This window comes from Parus major, chromosome 3 (genome assembly GCF_001522545.3).
Source record: "Parus major isolate Abel chromosome 3, Parus_major1.1, whole genome shotgun sequence".
Taxonomy (NCBI): Eukaryota; Metazoa; Chordata; class Aves; order Passeriformes; family Paridae; genus Parus; species Parus major.
In genome coordinates this window covers 97,745,416-97,765,800 of record NC_031770.1, presented here as the reverse complement: position 1 = coordinate 97,765,800, position 20,385 = coordinate 97,745,416, and the positions used below count along the sequence as shown (strand labels likewise).

Sequence of the window (20,385 nt, the reverse complement as noted above, 5' to 3'; positions counted from 1 at the left end):
CTCTGCAAAACCTAACTCAATTTTCTGATCTGAGGGGAATTTTTGGTGAATGAATCACTGAAGAGAGTAAGAAACGTGCAGTAAGAGTAGTTCAGAAAGTTCTCAAAACATTTACAGATCTTATTTGAAATTTTTTAAGTAAAGGTGGATTTATATGAGAGTTAGGATGATGATGAAGTTGCACTACAAACCTCCAGAAGAACCAACAGGAATGATGCATGCTGTCATAAACCTTTTAAGTTTCTTTAGGGGATAATATGTTGCTGCAATTTGCCTGATGAAATGACGTTTCTCATCAAAAAGGGAGGCGATGTGGCATGACTAATGTGCAGAGATGCAGTTAGAAGTTGAAAACCATTGTATGGGTAGCAAGTTCCTGTGTTTTACTCATCAATTAATTTGCAGTCGTTCCATCTGTGTGTAACTTGGAGTTGTGGCTGACGTAGCTGGAAGATTGTTAAGATTCATAGCTGTGTATGGTGAGTGCAACATAGCAGCAAATTTCACTGCTCTGCTGGAAGACAGATTTTGCTTTAGACTGAAATTTGGAATCTAACCAAGAAGTTTAAGATGTTTTGGTTTTCCTTCTTCCATTTCTGCACTTTAACTTCAGTGTGGGTATTAACAGAATGTTGTGAGAAACCCCTACCGTGTTGGTCATGATGACTAATATTTATTTCATAGCATTATGGATTAGCTTGAATTGAATTTTAAAGAACATCTAGTCCATTCTGCAATGAGTGGGAACATCTTCAACTAGATCAGGTTGTTCAGAGCTCTATTCAAGCTGACCTTGAATTTTTCCAGGGATAGAGCATCTGTCACCTCTCTGGGTAACCTGTGCCAGTGTATTCTTACTACAAGCACTTTTGTACCAGTTAGTCACCCAGCATAATACTGTTTCTGGATTATGAATGCTAATGAAAACAGAAAATAAACTATTGCTAAAAGAGACCCTCTAAAATATTTTTTTCACCAAAATACCTGTAATTTAATGGTATATAAGGTAATTTGTAATTTCAAAGTTGAATGCTTTAAAATATTAAATGGTTTATATGTAAGACATTTTTCAGTTAAAGGTTAAACTGCAAGTGTTCTATGTAGCAAGTGTCAGATTGAAGAATAATTTCTAAGACCTGAGATTTTCTAATCTTAACAAATTTTTGCAAAATATTTATCTAGGAAAGAAAGTCATGTTCTACGGTTGTCTTGTAGTGTCCCTCACTAGTTCACCTGAATCCAGTCCTGGCTGTGATTTTCAGTTTGTTGTATGAATATTTTCATTCTAACTGGATTTTGGATGAATTATACAGTCTGCTGTAGGGATTACATGTCAGCCTTGTGAACATGAAATAAAGACTGTATAGTTCATCCATTAAAATCCTAAAGTATTAGTTAAGTTCCTACTTGCATTCACTGACCTTTTGGACTTCAAAGAATATCTGGCTGATTTTGTGACATGTATTGGCAAATCAGTTCTCACTAGTGTGTTGTTAAGAAAATGGTATGTAAAACTAATTTTATCATACATACAACACTTTCATAAGGTGGATTGTATATGTGTTTTTCTTACCATTGCTCAGGATCAGTTTAACCGAAGACAAAAGGCATCTTGTTCCTTTTTCACTCAGCGATGTTTTAATATGTGTATTTGAAAATTTCTTGCTTTCCAGCTTCTTTGAAAAAAGCAGCAATACGATTTGTGGTACTGAATTTTGAATCCATCGCAGTACATGCAATGGAAGTTATTTGCTTTATCATTTTCCAAACTTGTATGCTTACACATACAATAATTAACTCTGAACTAAAACAAAACAAAAAAAAACATCACCAAAAACAAACAAACAGAAAAACAAAACCAGAACTTCAACAGATTCATTTTCTCTTCATAGGACTTCTAGTTTTTACAGTGGCACTTAGAAATATAAATTCTAGGCTTTAGCTATGTGAATAAATATTCTGGCTACTGACAGTAGAATTTATATGGTTGTACCACACACTTTAAAATAAACAAGTATGTGCTTGCATAGAATAAACATTACCAAAAAAACCCCAGGCAGAATAAAAGCATAATTACAGATTCCTATTATGTAATATTTTGTAGAAATAATTGGAGATTAAAGTCTATTGAAAAGATACTTTATTCAGTGTAGAAATAGTTATAATTTTTAATTAATTTTTTTTCCCATTTTCTTTCCAGGTATTGCTTTGTTTTCGCTTTAGGATACCTCACTGTGTGCCAAATTACTAGGGTCTATATCTTTGATTATGGACAGTATTCCGCTGATTTTTCTGGGTAAGAAGAAAAATAACCTTTCTATCTTTTCCTCCTGAGTATACAATATATACTATATGTGATACTGTATCCATTGTGGGATATTTTTGTTGGTTGCTTTCCCACTCAAATAGTGTTAACCTTTAAAACTTAGGGAGAAAGCTGAGTATGTATGTGCATATTGGAACACATGCAAATATATAAGTAACTCTACTTTAATCATACAGACTGAGAGTTTTTGTGAACAATTGTTCCTGTTAGAACCACCAATGTGTTATCTGTTGCCTCTTATTCCTGTCTGAATGGCATAAAGGATTTGGTGGCTATGGGAATTCTTCCTCTTTTATTTTTCCATTAAAGTGTCTGCTATCATCCTTGACAGCATGATGAACCTTGAATTGTGTCTAGTGTACTTGCTTGCCTGGCACAGTCTGATACCACTTTTTGAGGAAAATCTGATCATTTTATGGAATTTAGCATTTAGCTTCTCTCTTTTTTCATTTTATGTTAGGTGTTCCAGAAGGAGAAAGCTAAGGAGACAGGAACCTGGTATTGAGGTAGTCACAGAGACTTCGGAAACAGAAAGTTTTGTCTCTGTGTGCCCTCATGTTATATCATGAACTTACACCTATATTTGACTTGAACTGTATAGGGGCAAAACAGAATTAAATGGGCAAAATTAAAATAAATAATATTGGAAATTCCTTTTTCTGCTGTAGACACAGAGAAGTGAAGCACAATATTTCTTACAAGTTTGCTACTGTTATAGTGCTTTTGTTGATTTAAATTAGAGTGTATATTCTGGGAAAAAAAAAAAAAAAGAGATGGGGTGTATTTGCTAGTCTGCTTAAAATAATGACTTTCCAGGGATACTGAGTGGCAGTGGTCTTTGTAGTTTAGCATAACCTGTGGTAGAATTGTACTAGTTAGCCTTGTTACTTCTCAGTTTTTATTGGTAACAGGCATATAGTCCAGAAAATTAACTTGTGGGCTGAACCAAAAGCTCTTATGGTTGAGTTCACCTTTTCTGTCATCTTTATCTTCTTACCTTCCAAAACATCTTTCTACATTTGTCTTACATCCAAGTGTCTGCCTTCAAGCCAGATAGCCAAGTTCCAGTTGTAGTCAGCAGAGATGTGATTGATATGGACAGTAGAGCCTGGAGGGCATTTCAGCTGACCCACCACTAACTATCTACCTGAGCGTGAACTGGGTCACTTGTCAGATGCCCCGACTCTATTGACTACATCTCCACTGGCTATAATGAGAGCTTGCAACACAGTCATATGCATAAAGACATTAGATTTACTGATGTTGAATTTAATTTCATCATTACTTGTGAAACTGTAATCCAGATGCTGCCCCTTCCAGTTCACTGTAGGGCCAAAATGTACAACCTTGGCAGTGATCAAATTTTGAGCTGACTGTGGAAACGGTGTAATTGCACTTTGTTGTTCCCATTCTCAAAACAATTAGTAGAGCTTCAGCACAACATTGCTCAAATGTCACTGTACTGTTTTCAGATGTGGCTCTGATGGTTTGGTGGTAGCTCAGAGATTTCTGCTAGGTCTAAACACTTCCAAAGATTCCCACATCCCATCACTGGAGATGTTCAAGGCCAGGTTGGATGGAGCAACCTGATCAAATTGAAGGTGTCTGTGCCCAGGGCAGAGACGATGGAGGTAGATGATCTTCAAGGTCCCTTCCAACCCAAATTATTCCATGATTTATGAGCTCTGTGCTCTGGACAGAACTGTTCTGAAGCCTAGATCTGACCTCTGATTGTATGTTTGAGATGGCAGGCTTAAACCACCCTTTTGTGCACCAGTTTGGGAGCTTGATGTATGCATATCACATGAAATCTCTGGCATATACTTCATACGTTCCCTTGACACGAGACGGATTATTTCCAAAACAGGCAGAGAAAGAAAACTTCCTCTTGTTCTGGGAAAAGAGAGTAAGCTCAAGAAAATAACTAAAGTTTCCTAACCAGCTGCTGAACTCCAGCAAAAGCAAGTTTTTTTAAAGATGTTGGCAGGGATTCATATAATGGTTAGCCCCAAAAGACCTTTGATTATGTTTATCTAGATATTTCTCCTAACTTGCAGGGCCTGTCTGAAGTGCCCAAGCTTAGAAAATCTGTTCAAAATTTGAAAGAAGGTCTCAGTGCACTGACAGTAGAGAAAGCTGGGAATACCTCGTGCTGGAGATGCAATTGCTTGTGCAGAGCTGTGTGGTCCTGGCTGCAGTACTAACAGATCCCAGCTGCCTCCTTTGCCTTTCTGCCAGTACCTAAAAGGGATTGTTAAAATCCTGCTTCACAGCCTTACTGTGCCAGGAAGGACTCTTCCTCTTTTAGTCTCTAGATTTTTGCTCCTCAGCCAAATATTTGATGATACAGGAATAGCCACTTCAGGAGAAAAAAAAAATAGAATACCAGGGTCTGCTGTGATAACAATGACAGATTTATCAGCTGGAATTAATGCAAGGGCTGACTGAGTTCCTCCTGGACTCCATCCTTCTACCAGGCAGGACCCATGCTGTCACATGTCTGCTTACAGAAGGAAAACCCATTATGTTTAGAGTCAGTTGGGGATTTCTGCCAGCACCAGGCAGGCCTACAGATTAAATGCTAGAAAAAGGTATGAGGGATTTACCAGACTATCTGTTCCTGTTTAGTCTTCTTCCTTTATGACCCTTGTGTGTCACTCTAGCCTTGATATCAAGGACACTGATATTTGGGGCACTAGTAGTACCATAGAAATTTTCTTCCCTTGATTGCATTTTGAGGACTGGAAATAATTTTGTGCTTTGAAGTTGTTTTAACCACTACCAAAAAAAAAAAAAATCTATTTGGTGGACTGAACCATGCAGCAAAATACTAGTGTAACCCTGTTAATGAAAGAGGACTTGACGGCTTTTGAATTTGTGTTTCTCTGCCAACTTAATGTGTTATAAAAATGCCAAGTGCACTCAAGATGTGAACAAAACTAAGTGTCCATTGTACAGAATGATTATTTTATTGTGAGGGTATTTTGTTCATAGGGTTTTTGGTTGTTTGGTTGTTGTTCTTGGTTTTTTGGTTTGGGTATTTTTTGTCTCCAGCTCAGATACTTCTAGGTAAATTGAACCCTGATATGTTTTTTGAGATCTGATTTCAAAATTAAATTTCTAAACTGTAGTAGTTTACTTTATGCAATCCACATTGCTTCCCTACCCCAGGGAGGGGGTTTGTAATTTTAAGATTCACATCAGGCGAAAATCTTAGGTACTATATAAATGGTATAATTTCTCAGTACAAAACTGACTTGGCTAGCCAGGACAGAATATTTCTTGGACAGCTGAAGATTCACTCAAGTGTACCAAATTCAGAACAAAGTGAACTCTGTTTGAGACAGCATAATTATGCTGCTGGTTTGTTTTTTTTCCAGGTATGTTTATTTGAAGCAAATAATAATTCTGCATGGAAAAATCAAAGATAGATGTTAGTAGAAACCATGGAGGTGGTCTGCATAGCTAAATAACTTATTTTAATATTCAACTTTGCTATAGTTTTCTTGTCCTTTGCTTACTGCAGGTGTAACTTGCAGTAATTGCTCTGTCCTTTACTCTTCTCCCTGTAGAAATATGTTAACTATGTTAGTAGAAAATGCACGTGAAACATTTCAGCTGCATTTGTAGAACCTAATGCAGCAGTAAAAGACCGGTGATATCAAATACTACGTTTAAGGCTTAAATTCTTCTCATTGCATTGAAAACTGCAATGGTTTGAGCTAAGAAACAAATCACTTTTTTCTTGCATTGAAGACATTCCAGCTTAGAGTAGTTACCTTGGACTCCTAATATAAACTTCCCCTGGTATTTCTAAGTGAAAGAAAATTCTGAATTTGTATCTAAATTGTTCTTTCTTCCTTTTTTTGTGACAGTCCAATGATGATAATTACACAGAAGATCACTAGTTTGGCATTTGAGATTCATGATGGTAAGATTTCTTTACTGTGTTTAATTTTCCGTAAGTTTAAGGAAAAGTTCATAATGAGTCAGTGAATTACTTTAGACCAGTTTTGTGTTTCAAGGCAAAATAAATTTCTGGGCCTCAGTTGTTTAATTGATGCTTATTAATGAAAGTACTGAGAAATGTTGCTCAGACTCTACAGGAGCTCTAAAAATGCTGACACTGTGCAGAATATATGACTTGTCAGAAGACCAGTGACACTTCTGGAGTCAGTGTCTAAAGAACACTGATATTCTTTTGGACTGTGAGAGTTAACTAAAGAACTTCCTAATTCAGAGACCTCTGTTGCTGACAGATGGATAGAAAAAGCACATGTAACTTCATTTGTTGAGCACCTTTTGTTTTAAAATGCTAATTCTTGAGCACTTCCCTTGTTTGTGCCATACATGCTGATTTTTATAAAGCCTTTGTGTGTTTCATTTTGTTTAGTACTGTAATTGCACTCACAGCGAACAGATTGCTGTGAACAGGAAGATTATCTAATTACATTTATGTCTTTTCTCCTGTCAGATGTATCCATCAGGTAAGTGGGCCCTAGTTGTGACAACTTTCATGGGCTTTCATGGGTAGGATAGCTAAGTTTTTAGTTACCTTGAAATTCAAATGAATAGTTTTCATTTTAAAGTTTGAAAATATCATTTAATAAATCTGTCCAATTAGCTTGAATCACTTGGAGGTACAGATGTCAGTTGAAGATTTGAGAGTATAGCTCCAGACATCTGAATCAAGACACCTACTGTTCTGATGTTGCTTATTAACGTTGTGCATGAAGTTTAATGTGTTTTTGTCTCATATACATCCTAGCTTTAGTGCTGTTGGTGTTTTTTTTTTTCTTCTTGTTAAGTGGCACTGTCTAGAGAAGCCTGTAGGCAAAAACATTCAGGAATATGAAAAGTTGGGAAAATACCTTTTTTAAGTATTTTTGTATGAATGAAAATAAGTAATAGCAGCCATATGTAGTTGGTCAAAGACAGTGATATTTAACTTCTAGGGAAAATATATTCAGAAGTAGTAATCTTGCAAGCTGTAATCAACTGAAGTACGGAGTATACAAGTTAGTGGAAACAGGTTATTACAAGGAAGTTCTAGTATCAAGTGTGAATGCTTCCTCTAACTATTATTTTGCAAGGGGAAAGAGCTATTCTGAATTTGCTGATATCATGCACAAATAGTAGAGTGATGGTATGGACCAAGCACGTGAGTGTTCCTGGCAGTCTTCAAACAAATGTTTCATTTAGTCAGCTCTATTAACTTCCATCACCAACTAGACTAGAATTTTTGCTACATAAATTAATTCAGGTAATTTGTATTTTCTTCTGGATTTCTTTATAGGTAGCACTGAATTATAGTTGGAGTCTTAAACAAACATTGTTCCTCATTGACCTCTAAAATTCTTTGTCAGCCCTTGAGGAATAGGTAACAGTAAATTGGAAAAAATTCTCTCTGTGTCTGTAGTTTAGCAGATACCTTGGGTTGTATGGTCATAGTTGCAGTGTGAACATGACTTTCAAAAGTTGCTGTGACCAATGTGAATTCAGGAGCAATTCATAGTCTGGTGTCGGTAGGTGCTAAGAAAAGATGTACAGGGGAGACTAAGATTGCATTAAAGCAAAGTATTTTAGGCTTGGACAACCTAAAAGGGATCCTTCATGACAAATTAATGAAAACAAGCCCTGCTGTCAGTGGACTTTTGTTCACTCTACAAAGGTCCATGCTTCCACTGGAAATTACTCAGAGATATACTGACAAGAGAGGAGATAATGTTGCAAATCTTTCTACTAAGTGATTAATGGCACTCTGAGCCTCTAGCCACATCAGCTTGGCTATATTAATCACCAATTACTTTATTTTCTTCCTTCATTTTTTACCAGTACATCCAAGGAGAGTAATGAAAAAAAAGTGTTGTGTGTTGGAAGTTCCTGGTAAACTTCCAAGATTCTGGTGGTAGCTAGGTTGGATTTTGGTAAAAGCCAGTCTTCTGGACTTGATCTTTCCAGGGCAGCCAGTTTATGTTACGCTGGTTTCATTTGAAGGTCCTGGAGTGAACTGAATGTAGCCAGAAAGACCACTCACTCATGCTGCACATTCAAGTATCTGTCTAGCTAAGTGGATATGATTCCATACCTAGTTTCCAAGTTGAAAACTACTATGGATCCCATACACAAATAACAGCTACCCCTATAACTGTTACACCCTTATGCTCTTATCATGGGGGATTTTGTTAAGCAGGGAAATTAAATGCAGGTTATGTAGGGTTTGGACTTGATATCCTTGTGGGTCCCTTCTGACTCAGCCTATTCTGTGATTCTGTACTTGAGGCTTGCTGTGTAATACAGACTTTTCAGAAGTTTCCATGGATCACAAACTTACACCTGAAGAGATTTGGAGTATGCCTTTCATGTATTCCGGTTTACATTTTAGCTTCAGTCTTTGATAGTTCTTACTTTGCAGTTCCTTGTTACTCAAATGAGCAATGCCAAAAATGAGTAATCACTGTGTTAATGCTTGCTTTGTATTTTTTGCTGATTACCCCTGGCATCTCACATGTATATTCTAAAGGTAGAATTTCTTTTTATGTAATTTGGAAACTGCTGATGTCCCTATTAATTTTTATGGCAAAATTTAGATTTATTTATGCAACACTTCAGGTGAATAAAGAATTAAGGGAGAAATAGGAATTTCATTTTATTAGAAAAAAAAATTGCAGCTGTTGAACAATTGCTTTCTAATATTTTGATTTTATATATATATAATTATATAAGTGAAACTGCCATGGTGTGCTGCTGTTTTGTGGGTGGTTTTTTTGGTTTTTTTTGGTAAATTGTTGCTTTCTTATGATGTTTACGAGTTCCTTATAATGTTCTCTCTCCAATTACCTATTGCTTTTTTTAAAAAAAAAATTTAATGTGTCCCTCTTATGACAGTGAGAGCATGGTGATTATTGTTTCAGTATCAGTTACCAATTTTATTTTTTTATCGTATGTGTCCTTATTGTTTAATGGAATTATATTGTATTTTTCCCCTTCCAAGTCTTCAACTATATTTTTGTACCTGCATTTTGCTTGCATGGCTCTCTGGATATTAAGACTTAAAAATTTTATTGCTTTTTTCGTAGGTTTTTGTCTTTGGATCTTGAAATGTTTTAATAACAACATACATTTGGGCTCAGCTGGTGATTCATTTTAGAACCACAAAATTTACTGTAATTGCAACAGAGCCTGCAATAGTATCTGTTTATTATTAATATATAATACTATGTCGAAGATTTTATTAGTTACAGATTAGCCAGATTTCTATGCAAATACAGATGTGGATAAGTTTAATGACAAAGCTGGGGTGATGCCATGATATGTTTGTAAACACTGTTGTAGTGAGAGCCCAGAAACAGTCATAATATCCCATAATAAAGTCTGTGTGGCAGGATAGTGCTGTGTGCCTAAGGGTATTGGGTTTGTTACCATTAGGATAGGGGCTCTCGAGAAGGAATGTAAAGATGGAACTTCCTCATGATCTAGACCACTTGGGAAATTTTTTTTTACTGATGATGGTAAAATTCTTTTACCAAGGAAGGAACATAGGAGTATTTCCTGCTTTACAGATGAGAAGATAGTTAGAGTTGCTGAGTGACCAAATTGTTTCACCTCTCTAACAGAAGTTTAATAAAACCCATTTTCTCTAATCTCAGCTGTGTGATTTGGTAGTAAGAGCTGCAGTTGTTGTGGTAGTCTGCTTTAGGACACAAGAGAGCAATTCTCAAAATCTCCAGAGGAATGTTACAAAACCTCATGAGTTCCCTAGCCAGCAGTGTGCTGCTGAAGTGGGAGTTCTTCATCTTTGGTGTGTAGTAGATAGGGAACAGCTATGGTTTATGAGGTCTCTGTTCCTATGGGCCTGGGAAATAGTGAATACATATGTATTAATTCATCTCATATTGAGTAAGCATCAATGTAAGAGCACCTCTTCTATGTTTGTTTCCTGTGATCTAAAAAAAATCTTAATGATAGCTTCCTGAAAGCTTTCAAGAGTACAACAGATCATCATGTTCTTGCATGCTGTGCTAAAACTATAAATGGGCCTTCCAGGCACTGAGAAAGCATTTTAAAAAAACCCAACAGGGAAAGCCACTAACCTGACCTCAAAGAATCTGCTGGGTGGAGGGAAACCTTAGTGAGATAGGGAAATGAAAAATTAATGGAGGCTTACTTGGAGGCAGTATGTTTGAGACAGCAAGTGCATTGCTCACCAAGTTATTGGGCCTTAAATGACTTCATATGTATTTATGTATGTGTATAACTGAAATATGTTTTAAATACACGGTTTCTTTCCTCCTACCTCTCCAAAACCACAGATTGTATTTCAGTGGTTAGATTCTTCTATTCCAGGTTTGAGGGTTTTTTCCTCCTTTTTCATGTCAGTGTTGGGGGCTGGGCTTCTTTCTTTTGTACTTAGGGAATTTTTTCCCATAAGTTGCTAGGATACTCTTGGGTACTTCCGGGTACTTAAGAAAAACAAGAGTGGCCAAACTCAGGGGACAGGATACCTGGAGATTTGGACAGGCAAAAAGGTGGGGGTTGGGGAAGCTGCTGGGGCTCTCGCTCTGGGTTTCGGAGGAGAACAGGTGACTCACTGCGAAGAGGATTCCCTGTCACCGCCGGAGCCTAGTCCGGTACTGCCTCATCCCGTCTGTGGGTGAGTCTTGCCTCGTGAGAGCAGCCGCTGTGCTGAGCTCTTTTTAACACCTACATCACTAAATGAGAGAACTATCCTCGTCTGCTCGAGTGCCGCGATCTTGGGCTTAGCCCCTCTCCGCCCTGCTGGGAGCCGGGTGCCGCTGTCCCGTCCCCATTGCTGTGCTGCAGCCGCGCACGCCCTGCCTGCCGAGACCTCCCGTGGTTCCAGCCACAGGTCCGGAGCGTCTGGTAATCTTGCTACCACCCCAGGATTTTTCTCATTCCTGCCGGCCCAGCTTGCTGTTTCCGTAAATCCTGCTAAAACACCGGGACCGGCTGCCCCAGGGGGGATTGACCAGCAAAGCCTCTCTCCCGTCCCGTCCCGTCCCAGCCGAGCCGCCATTACCGCGTGTGGCCTCAGCCCGCCGCACAGCGCCCCCTGCCGGCGGGGAGGAATGCCCGCTCCGCCCGGCGGGAGCAGCAGCGCCCCCTGGCGGCCGTGCCCGGAACTGCAGCGACGGGAGAGCGCCCGCGGCCGGGAGGGTCACGGGTCCTGTTCTGTTTGGTGTGAGTGCCAGAGCTGCTGTTGGCTTTGTTATAAATACTGGTAAAGAACTGTTACTCCTATCGCCATGTCTTTGCCTGACAGCTCCTTAATTTCAAAATTATAATAATTTGGAGGGAGAAGGCTTACATTTTCATTCCAAGAGAGGCTCCTGCCTTCCCTGGCAGATATATATCTTTCAAACTGAGACGCACATCAGTGATGTGAAATACTTCATTTGACTAATTAATGTCTTGTTTAGTGTCTAATCTGGCTTTATGCAATTTCATTTGGACACACTGGGTGATTGCTTCCTCTTTCTAACTTAAGGATAAAATACTGACATGGTATATAATGGCAAAGGAGGCTTCTTCTCCAGTCAGTTTGTGTTGTGTGGGCTGTGAGAGACTGAAGGCTCTGTATGGGACACTTCACTAGTGGGATCTATATCCATCTGTAGGTGTCTTTGTGTTAAATTTCTGTTTGTATTAAATTCAGAGATTCACTACCTGAGAACTGTAATATTATGGCCTTAAAGGTTATAGAATCTTTCAAAATGCTTCTTCCACATTTTTTATTCAGTGCCTTTATTAGCATAGAAGTCTGCTACAGAATCAAGGAGAAGATGTGAACATGTAGTGATGAGGAAGAGAAGGTGTTGCATGAAGTTGGGGGGGTGATAATTTATTCTTCAGTTTCTTGCCTTGAATGAGTATGAATGGGGATGACTTTCGACTGTGAATGATCAGGACCAAGGAAGGCATTTTCCCACATCATGGAGAAAGAGAGGAGATGGCAAGTTGGTAACCCCTCTGTATTCTCAGCTTTGTTGAACACTATAAGTGTGGTTTTGAAGTCATAAGTGTGTGAAGATCATGGCCACACTGGAGTCACACTAAGACAACAGAATTATCTTTGTAGATAACAAATGTTTCCATGAGTCATAGAATTAAATTAGCTTTTACTTCCCCTCAGCTCCTCAATCTTTTTTTTGTCATAAGGCTGACTGATTTTGATATCTTAAAAAAAACTGTCTCCAGTTGAAATTTACCCTGGGTCAAGTATAAGGGCTCCCTTCTGCATTTACTGGCATCAAGGAGTGGGGTTAAAGGCAACTGTTCCATGAGAGGAGGAGTATCTTCTATAGAAGCACCTATTTTCATAAAGCATGTTAGGATTTCATATTTATATTGCTCTGCTCTTTTGTCAAACGTGATTAGGAATTGGCTGTTGCGTTTAAGCACTGCTGTGGAGGAAGATAATTGAAGTGTGATCCCATAAAATTGATTTCCTTTAGGGAGCTATGTGCATCAAGTTTTTAGTACTTGCAATGGCAAAGAAACAATGCCAATATGAGCAGCAGGAAATGGCTGCATGTGCGAGAGTGTCTGAGCCACTAGAGTAGGCTGCAGGAGGAGCTGAAGTGGTCATTCTAACTGGAATTCTGAATACAATTCAGAGTGGGCTGGTATTAGCCAGGGCTGTCTAAAGGAGGGAGCTCTACTTTTTTTTGTTTTCCTGAATTAGTGTATTTCATAATAAATGAAAATGTTGAAATTTTTCACTTTTCTCTTTCATGGGAGTACAGATTTTGAAGACTTTTTTCAGGGATAGGTTGCCAGCATTTCAGAAATAGTCACATATGGCAAGAAGGTAAACTCTGATTGCTGCTAAACTTAAGACTTGGACTGCCCCCTTCTGCTAGCAGGGGTTAGAGCTTCTTGTTAGTGCTCAGAAAAAAAGGCTGTGGCACCCTTTCCTGCCATGCCTGCTTCACTGCACTTTGGTCACAAACTTTACTTGCAGTACAAAGCTGTTCTTGAGGTCTGCTGTAAGTTTTGAATTGCTGAAATCTCTCTTGGACTGTGTTCATTTTATGCATCAAAACTACAGTGACTAATGACAATGTTTGGGGCTTTCCTGTTTCCAGAATTGGAAATAAAGGGTTTTACAACCTGCAGACTTTGAGGTCCCGACCAATGTAGGAGAATTGTTTTTGTTAATGTTTTTTTCAAGTTGTCCTAATTCTTTCCTGAATTCCACATGATTTCATGTTTAGGCACTGCTGGATATAACTGAAGATACGAGAGTTTGTAATTTTGTCAGTAAGAATTGTTTGATCCTACTCCAGCAAAAATGTTATGTGACATAATAGCTCTGAAATTTCTTCAGGCATTAAGAAATTACATTGCAGCATGAAGCTAGTTCTTCTGAGTAAAGAAACTGCTAATTAATGTGGGGGGGGGTTTAGCTTTTCTTTATTTTTTTCTTTTTCCTGTCCTCTTTCCTAGGAATGTTTCGGAAAAATGAAGACTTGACTCCATCACAGAGGTGTTTGGCTGTAAGGTAGGCTTTCAGACATCCTGCTTTGGGGGTGTTTTGTGTGCTTTATTAATACTCTGTGCAGTTTCTACAGCTCACGTTCAAGACAGAGTTTACAAGCTCATGTAAAACAGATCTGTGTTTTTATATATTTTTAGTTTAATTTGTACATCTGTTCTTCTCAAAAATATAACTAGGAGTAGGTTTTATAGTTATTTAGGAAAAATATTCTAAGTTCTATGCAGTCTATGAATGCCATATCAGGAGATTAGTAAACAGTACACATATGAAGTAGCTGGTGAAGAATCATTGTTAAATTCTGTTTTTCAGTATTTAACTTGTTTTTTCTCATTTCTTTATTCAGGACACTTGAAAATAGTATATTGCTTTGGACAAAAGACTGTTGAGACATTTGCTTTAATTGAAACTATTGCCAGTTAACACTAACCTTTGTTTATTCATTCAATTGTTGAGGGAAAAATAGAGAACTTAATACAGTTGAACAAGTACTTAGGAAAACAGCCTTCCCTTTCCTTCCTCAGGCTCAGCTTCAGTCGAATTCCTCTACTGAGCAAGGAGAGACTCAGTAGAGTTCAGAAGGTCTGTGAAAATACTCAGTATGGGTTGGAAAGAAACACTGTGTAGGATGTTTTGAGCTGTGATTACAAAAGACAGACAAACTGCTCTTGTCCATGTGGTTTTTACTGCAGTCAGAGTGAGCAATGGCATGGAGTATGACCTTTCCTGCTGTGGAAATCCTGAAGAACTACACAATCCATCTCACGAGTTGCTTGTCTTTGAATTACAGACGCATGCCAAGTCTACTGGAGTATTTAAGTTACAACTGTAATTTCATGGGTATCCTGGCAGGCCCGTTGTGCTCTTACAAAGACTATATTACTTTCATTGAAGGCAGATCATACCAGCTGCAACAGTCTGAAGCGAATGGGAAGGAAGATACAAAGTATGAACAAACGGATCCTTCCCCAAATGTAAGATGTATGACTCTTGCAGTGCTGATGCTTATGTAATCATTGCATGGAAAGCTTGGTTTGCACTCTTCATTTACAGGCATCACTGCTGAGCTGTATCTGGAGTTCATTCATCAGCAGAATAGTTCCCTATTCAAAAAGTTATATGCTTATTTTTTAAAGGCAGGTTTTCTCCATGGTTTCCAGTCTGGATCTTGTGGATAAAAGCAGATGAATTTGGAGCCTCCTAACAAGCTTATATGGTAAAAAGCCATCTTTAAAACTATTCATGTGTGATCACTTCAAAGCATATAGTGTGCATAAAAACCCAGTCATATGTAACAAATTGAAAAAGTCATAGAAACAGTTTAATTTTTCATGCTTGCAGTCATGTAGAGAGGTATTAAAGATGGATTTTGATCTGAAGGTGTAGTAAAAGATGTACTGGCCATAACACTGTGAATGGTATACTGAGCCACATAAGTCTTTTTTTCTCTGTGGTCTGTTATTGGAGAAGAGACCAAATACATGGAGAAGATAGTCCAGTTGATCATGCCTTACAGGAGAGATTGTATGACCTGAATTTGAATTAAAAGCTCACAAACTTGTTACTTTTAGAATTTGGTCCAATTAGGTTAATAAGTACTGCATATTATTTTCTCACTCTTTTCATATCATCTTAAATAGTAATATATGTGGCATTTAAGTTTGCATGTGCTTAAGATAATTGTTACCTCACATAAGAAGCAGATATTTCATGGGGTCAATTGGAACACTTCACATGGATAGCTTTTGCTAATTCCAGCGCCAGTTGCCCATGTTCTGCTTATCTTGAGACCAACTGTTGCTGGAGCAGATGAAGATGTTCTCACATGTAGCATCTTGTCTTGTCCTACAATCTGGAGGTTACAGCCCCACAGCTGGGCCAACAGGGAGTGCTTGCTTCCCAGTCGGTTGGGGCATCTCCAACCACTTCCATCCCTGGAAAGTGTGTGAAGACTCTTTGCATATTCCATCCTACCCATCTTGTGTGATTGTAGTAACTTGCACAACTGGAATCTAAACATGGTGGAGGATAACACTTGAAGGTGCTCCACAAGTTGACAGAGCGCATGAGCTCACACAAGTGAGCTGTGGAACAAGTTAGGAAGGGTAAAAGACACGGGAGAATTCCTTGTGTGGGTTGCCATTACATGGCCCATGCTCTGCTTTGGTATGTTGTATTGTCAAAGTTGCAGGCACTTACATTTCTAAGCATTGTTTTAGCCCAGTAAAGTCTTGTGTACCAAAATCCTATTTCTGCAGAGAAGTGTCATGTAGTAAAATTATTGCAAATGAATGGAGGTAAACCAAATCTGCCTGTATCATTACTTCTGGACACACATCTACTGATGGCCTGATAGGACTTCCTGGCTTTTTACCACATAATCTTGCTAGTAATATGCATAAGGTCAATAGAAATAAATATAAATCTATGATGGCTTCTTCTTTCAGGTAAGTGGTTTTTGTTAAAATTAATTGCTCTTAAGATGCTTGAAACTTTTGCAATTTATGCTGCATTAGCTTTTGACATAAAAACAAAGAGAAGTTGTTTATGTTCTTGATACTTCATCTCCCAGTTGGTATCAGAGAAACTTGGCTGCATTTTATAACACCAGTGAGTATTGTGTGCTTTTGGAGAAAGATGAATGACACAATTTTACTGCATTTGCTGTATCAATTCAAATATTCATTTTCTTGTTCTAGAAGAATGTTTAAATACCATTAACTTTATATTAATACTTTAAATTCATTATTATTTCAAGAAGAATAAATTTCTAGGTAACTCAAAAAAATTTTAAATGTAGTGGGGATCAGCAAATGTTAATGCCATAAATAAAAAAGAATCCTTGAGCTGAGTTACAGTAAGTTTCATTTCTTGTAAAATATAATTACATAACCAAAGTAGTTCATGCCAGCCTCCTCCTCTATACTGTGTGTTGACTGCATGATGTTAACTTGGATTAGTACTTTTGCTGTGTTCATTGCATGTTAAATGAATCAAGTCATCATATTAAAACTTACTTCTCATATCCCTCCTATTGTGCCTTTTTGCAAGCTATCAGTTGTTGGTGCTCAAAGTGGTGTCAACTCTCAGAAATTAATATCTGTCTTTGTAAGTTTCTTTTTATTATGGCTACCCTTAAAATACAAGATTCTTGTCAGCAGATTTCTGCTTTCTTGCTTATTATGCAGAATCTTCCTACAGGTTATAATGTTCTTGCTTAGTTATCTATAATTTTTATCTGAGATACCAACCTCCCCAGAATAATGTGCTTTATTATCATTCAATATTATGTATAATGTACTGAATCTTTATCAACCTAAGAACAAGTTCATTCAAATAAAATTTTTGAACATTCCTCTCTACTTTTTAAAATCTGTTTTTATATATTATACACGTTTATGCAGTAATTTATTTCTTAAATTTCTGACCTCTGTGAGTGTTTTACCTTTATTTCTTCAATTAGAAAGCTTCTCCTGAGCCCCTTTCTCCAATTAGGTATCTAGCTTCAACCTAATTTCATTCCCATCTAATTTATGCACGTTTAGTTTTGTTCTGGCACTGTCTCCTAGCTTAAGTATCTCCTTCCCTTCCCAGTGTTGATCATATTTGATATATTTATACAGGTATACCCAGTTGCTCATCAAAACTAGACAAGACAGGTCTTTTTACCTTTTTGTTGTAAAATAATTTGTATTTCTTCTGAGGTCAAAGTTATCTTGCATCTTACTGTCTTTTAATTACTTAACAAAACAGTTATTTTGCTATGTTAAAAACTTTATAGAATAAATGAAATTAAACTTCAGGTTACTTCATCCTTGTAAAAACTGACCAACCCCTGAATGTGACTGTGCAATTCAGTGATTGCCCATTTATGCCTTGGCAAAGAAAGTTCTATTAATAACCTGGTTAATTAAGCAATAGGAAGTGAATGAATATTTTACCAAATGCATTTCAATAGGTAATTGAACAATGGTTTTGTTGGTGTCAGTGCACAGTGTTGTAGTCTGATTCAGATAATTTGATTAGTCTGAAACTAGCTTCTTGTGAAAAAACAAACAAATAAACCAGTAAAACCTACCAAACATACCACCACCTTCCCACCAAAAAAATTTCAAACAAACCACCCCCCCCATCGAAACTCCCAAAAATCTAGGTTTTTATGATTTGTTTGTCTGATTTGACTCAGCCTAAGAAGCACAAAGCAAACCTGGAGAGAAGGAGTGGAGGCAGGGCAGGACTCTGCTTTGCACTGCAGCCTGTGCTTGGCTTGGCCTTCAGAAACTCTGCTTAAACTGGGCTGGAAACAGCAGCTCCCCAACTTTGTAGAGGTGGGGGATTTATCTCCACCACAGTTTTCTAAAGACACTATTATTCCTGATTCTGATCCCTCTAAGTGGTGTCATTGTGCTGGGATTTACAATTATTCAGTGAAGTAGTGCAATTTAAAAAATGGAAAAAAATTTAATTTATGGCAGAGTAGTGTACAAATTCATTATTTTTTTCTTAAAATAAATTTTGTTCAAATTCTGAAGCTCTTTCTTAAAGGAGGTGTTTTCACCTCCCCAATTAATTAAGAGAAATTCATAGAAATACAAAGCATGTTTGGCATTGAATAGGCAGGTGAATGACATCTTTTTACTAATAGAAGTGTTAAATAGAAGCAGTGGCACAAAGCAAGTTGTTGAACAGAGATAAGTGGCCAAAACATTTTTTGAGACTTTGTGGTCATCTTCAGATGGAAATAACCTATTTTATATTCATACTTACGTTTTAACTTGCATGTTACTGTTACCAGCTTATAAATATTGTTTCTCCTGCATAATTGAACATGACTTGTAATTATGGCTTAGGCCTTAAATCCTTGCAAATATCTTCAGAACTTGGCGTGGTGCCTTCTGATGCTTACAAATATCAGACTTTTACATTTGTCACATACTGCATACCAGAATGAAAAATTCATTAGTTTTAGTAGTAACTGATTTTATGAGCATTCATTTCTATTTAAGATCCTGAAGGTGTTATGCCAACTGAACTTGCCCTCTTCTGTAGCAGAGAGAGAGATTCTTAATAGTTCTAGAGTAACAAAGGAATGCTTTTAGGAAATGAATGCTCTTCATGTTGAACTCTTGTAATAGAATAAATTATTAAATGAAGTTTATTAGAAAGTAGAGACAAATAATTAAGCACCAGCTTTAACCATAAATAGGTAGTCACCTCCTGAATTATCTGGCTGGTGTTTTTCTAAATAGCTGAGATTCCTGATCCTCTCTGAAATACCTTCTGAGATGAGCCAAGTGAAATGCATTTTGGAATGCAATATCCAAAAATACCCTCACTGTTTTATAGCTTTTCCAAGTCTAATTTTTAGTCACATCAGATTGTACCACTTCTTACATCTGTGCAACTGGGTGAATCTTTGATACTGTCTGTCTTGCCAAAGTATGTGCTTTCAGCAGGACATTTACTGCTCCATTCCGTATGATGGAGTTTTATTTTGGAACTAGATGTAGAGCTGAACTCTTAGTGAAGCAGGATGTTATCTTTACAAGTTTGGGTGGGTGTACTGGAAGCAGTATAGACAGATTCTGGATATATTTTTGTTCTGATGCTTCAAACAAAAGTAGATTGTTTTCCTGTCAAGTTTAGTATCTGTATAATTGTAATGCAAATTAAAACTGTAATGTTTCAATATCAAGATTACATAAAATAAAAATCTGAAAATCACATTTAAATGAATTAGCTCTCAAACTTCTCATTTGTTAGTGCTTGGTTTAGTATGTTACTGGGGACTTTCACAAAACGTGGTATCTGCCCTTGGGACATGGATCAGGCTAATGACTTTGAACAGTCATTGTTAGGCATATATATTGCTCTATATGTAAACATATAGTGCTCTGTTTGTTTTATATGGATCCTTAGAAAAGTTATACCAAAAATACATACTCTTTATTGTGGTGGTTATATCAAAGCTGAGTTTTGAGAAAATTTGGTTAGGTCCTATCTGAACAATACACTTTTACAGATCTGTGAGCATATTATTTGTCCCATTGTAGCTTGATCACTCTGACTGGGAAAACAGGTCTATCTAGAACTGATTGGCTGAAATTTGGCCTGAAATTCATAAATCATTTCAGCATTTTAGTTGGTTTAGGATTTAGATGCTGTGACAATCTAACAGAAGTGATGGATGTATTGAGCTGGGCAGCAATTGAACATCTGCATGTTCTGAAAAAAAAAGAGTCCTGAAAAAAAATTCAAGTTTTGCCATTATTTTGGAATCTCTGCAGTAATAATATTACTTTGTCCTAGATTATATGTTTTTGTTATGATGTCTTAACAATTTAATTGCTGTAGTAGTTTGACAAGAGACTAAGAAAAAAATTTGAGTTGCAAAAAGTGCTCTGGTTATTCAAAGGGCTTTTAGTGATTCGGTATAGTCAGACTGGATTTGTTGTGCTGGCCAGCAGTGATGCTCACAACTTGATCAATATTCCTTGAGTCTCTATAAAATAGCAATTCTTTTATAAACTATTATAAAGTT

General features: G+C 37.3%; 1 protein-coding gene across 1 annotated transcript in view; it reads left to right on the top strand.

The window, feature by feature from the left end:
- Positions 1-20,385, top strand: part of MBOAT2 (membrane bound O-acyltransferase domain containing 2) — a 91,958-nt gene that overhangs the window by 53,875 nt on the left and 17,698 nt on the right. Inside the window, exons 4-7 of the mRNA XM_015622700.3 lie at positions 2,201-2,296; positions 6,202-6,257; positions 13,796-13,850; positions 14,635-14,818. Of these exons, the coding sequence (XP_015478186.1) occupies positions 2,201-2,296; positions 6,202-6,257; positions 13,796-13,850; positions 14,635-14,818 (391 nt within the window). The remainder of the gene's footprint in view (positions 1-2,200; positions 2,297-6,201; positions 6,258-13,795; positions 13,851-14,634; positions 14,819-20,385) is intronic.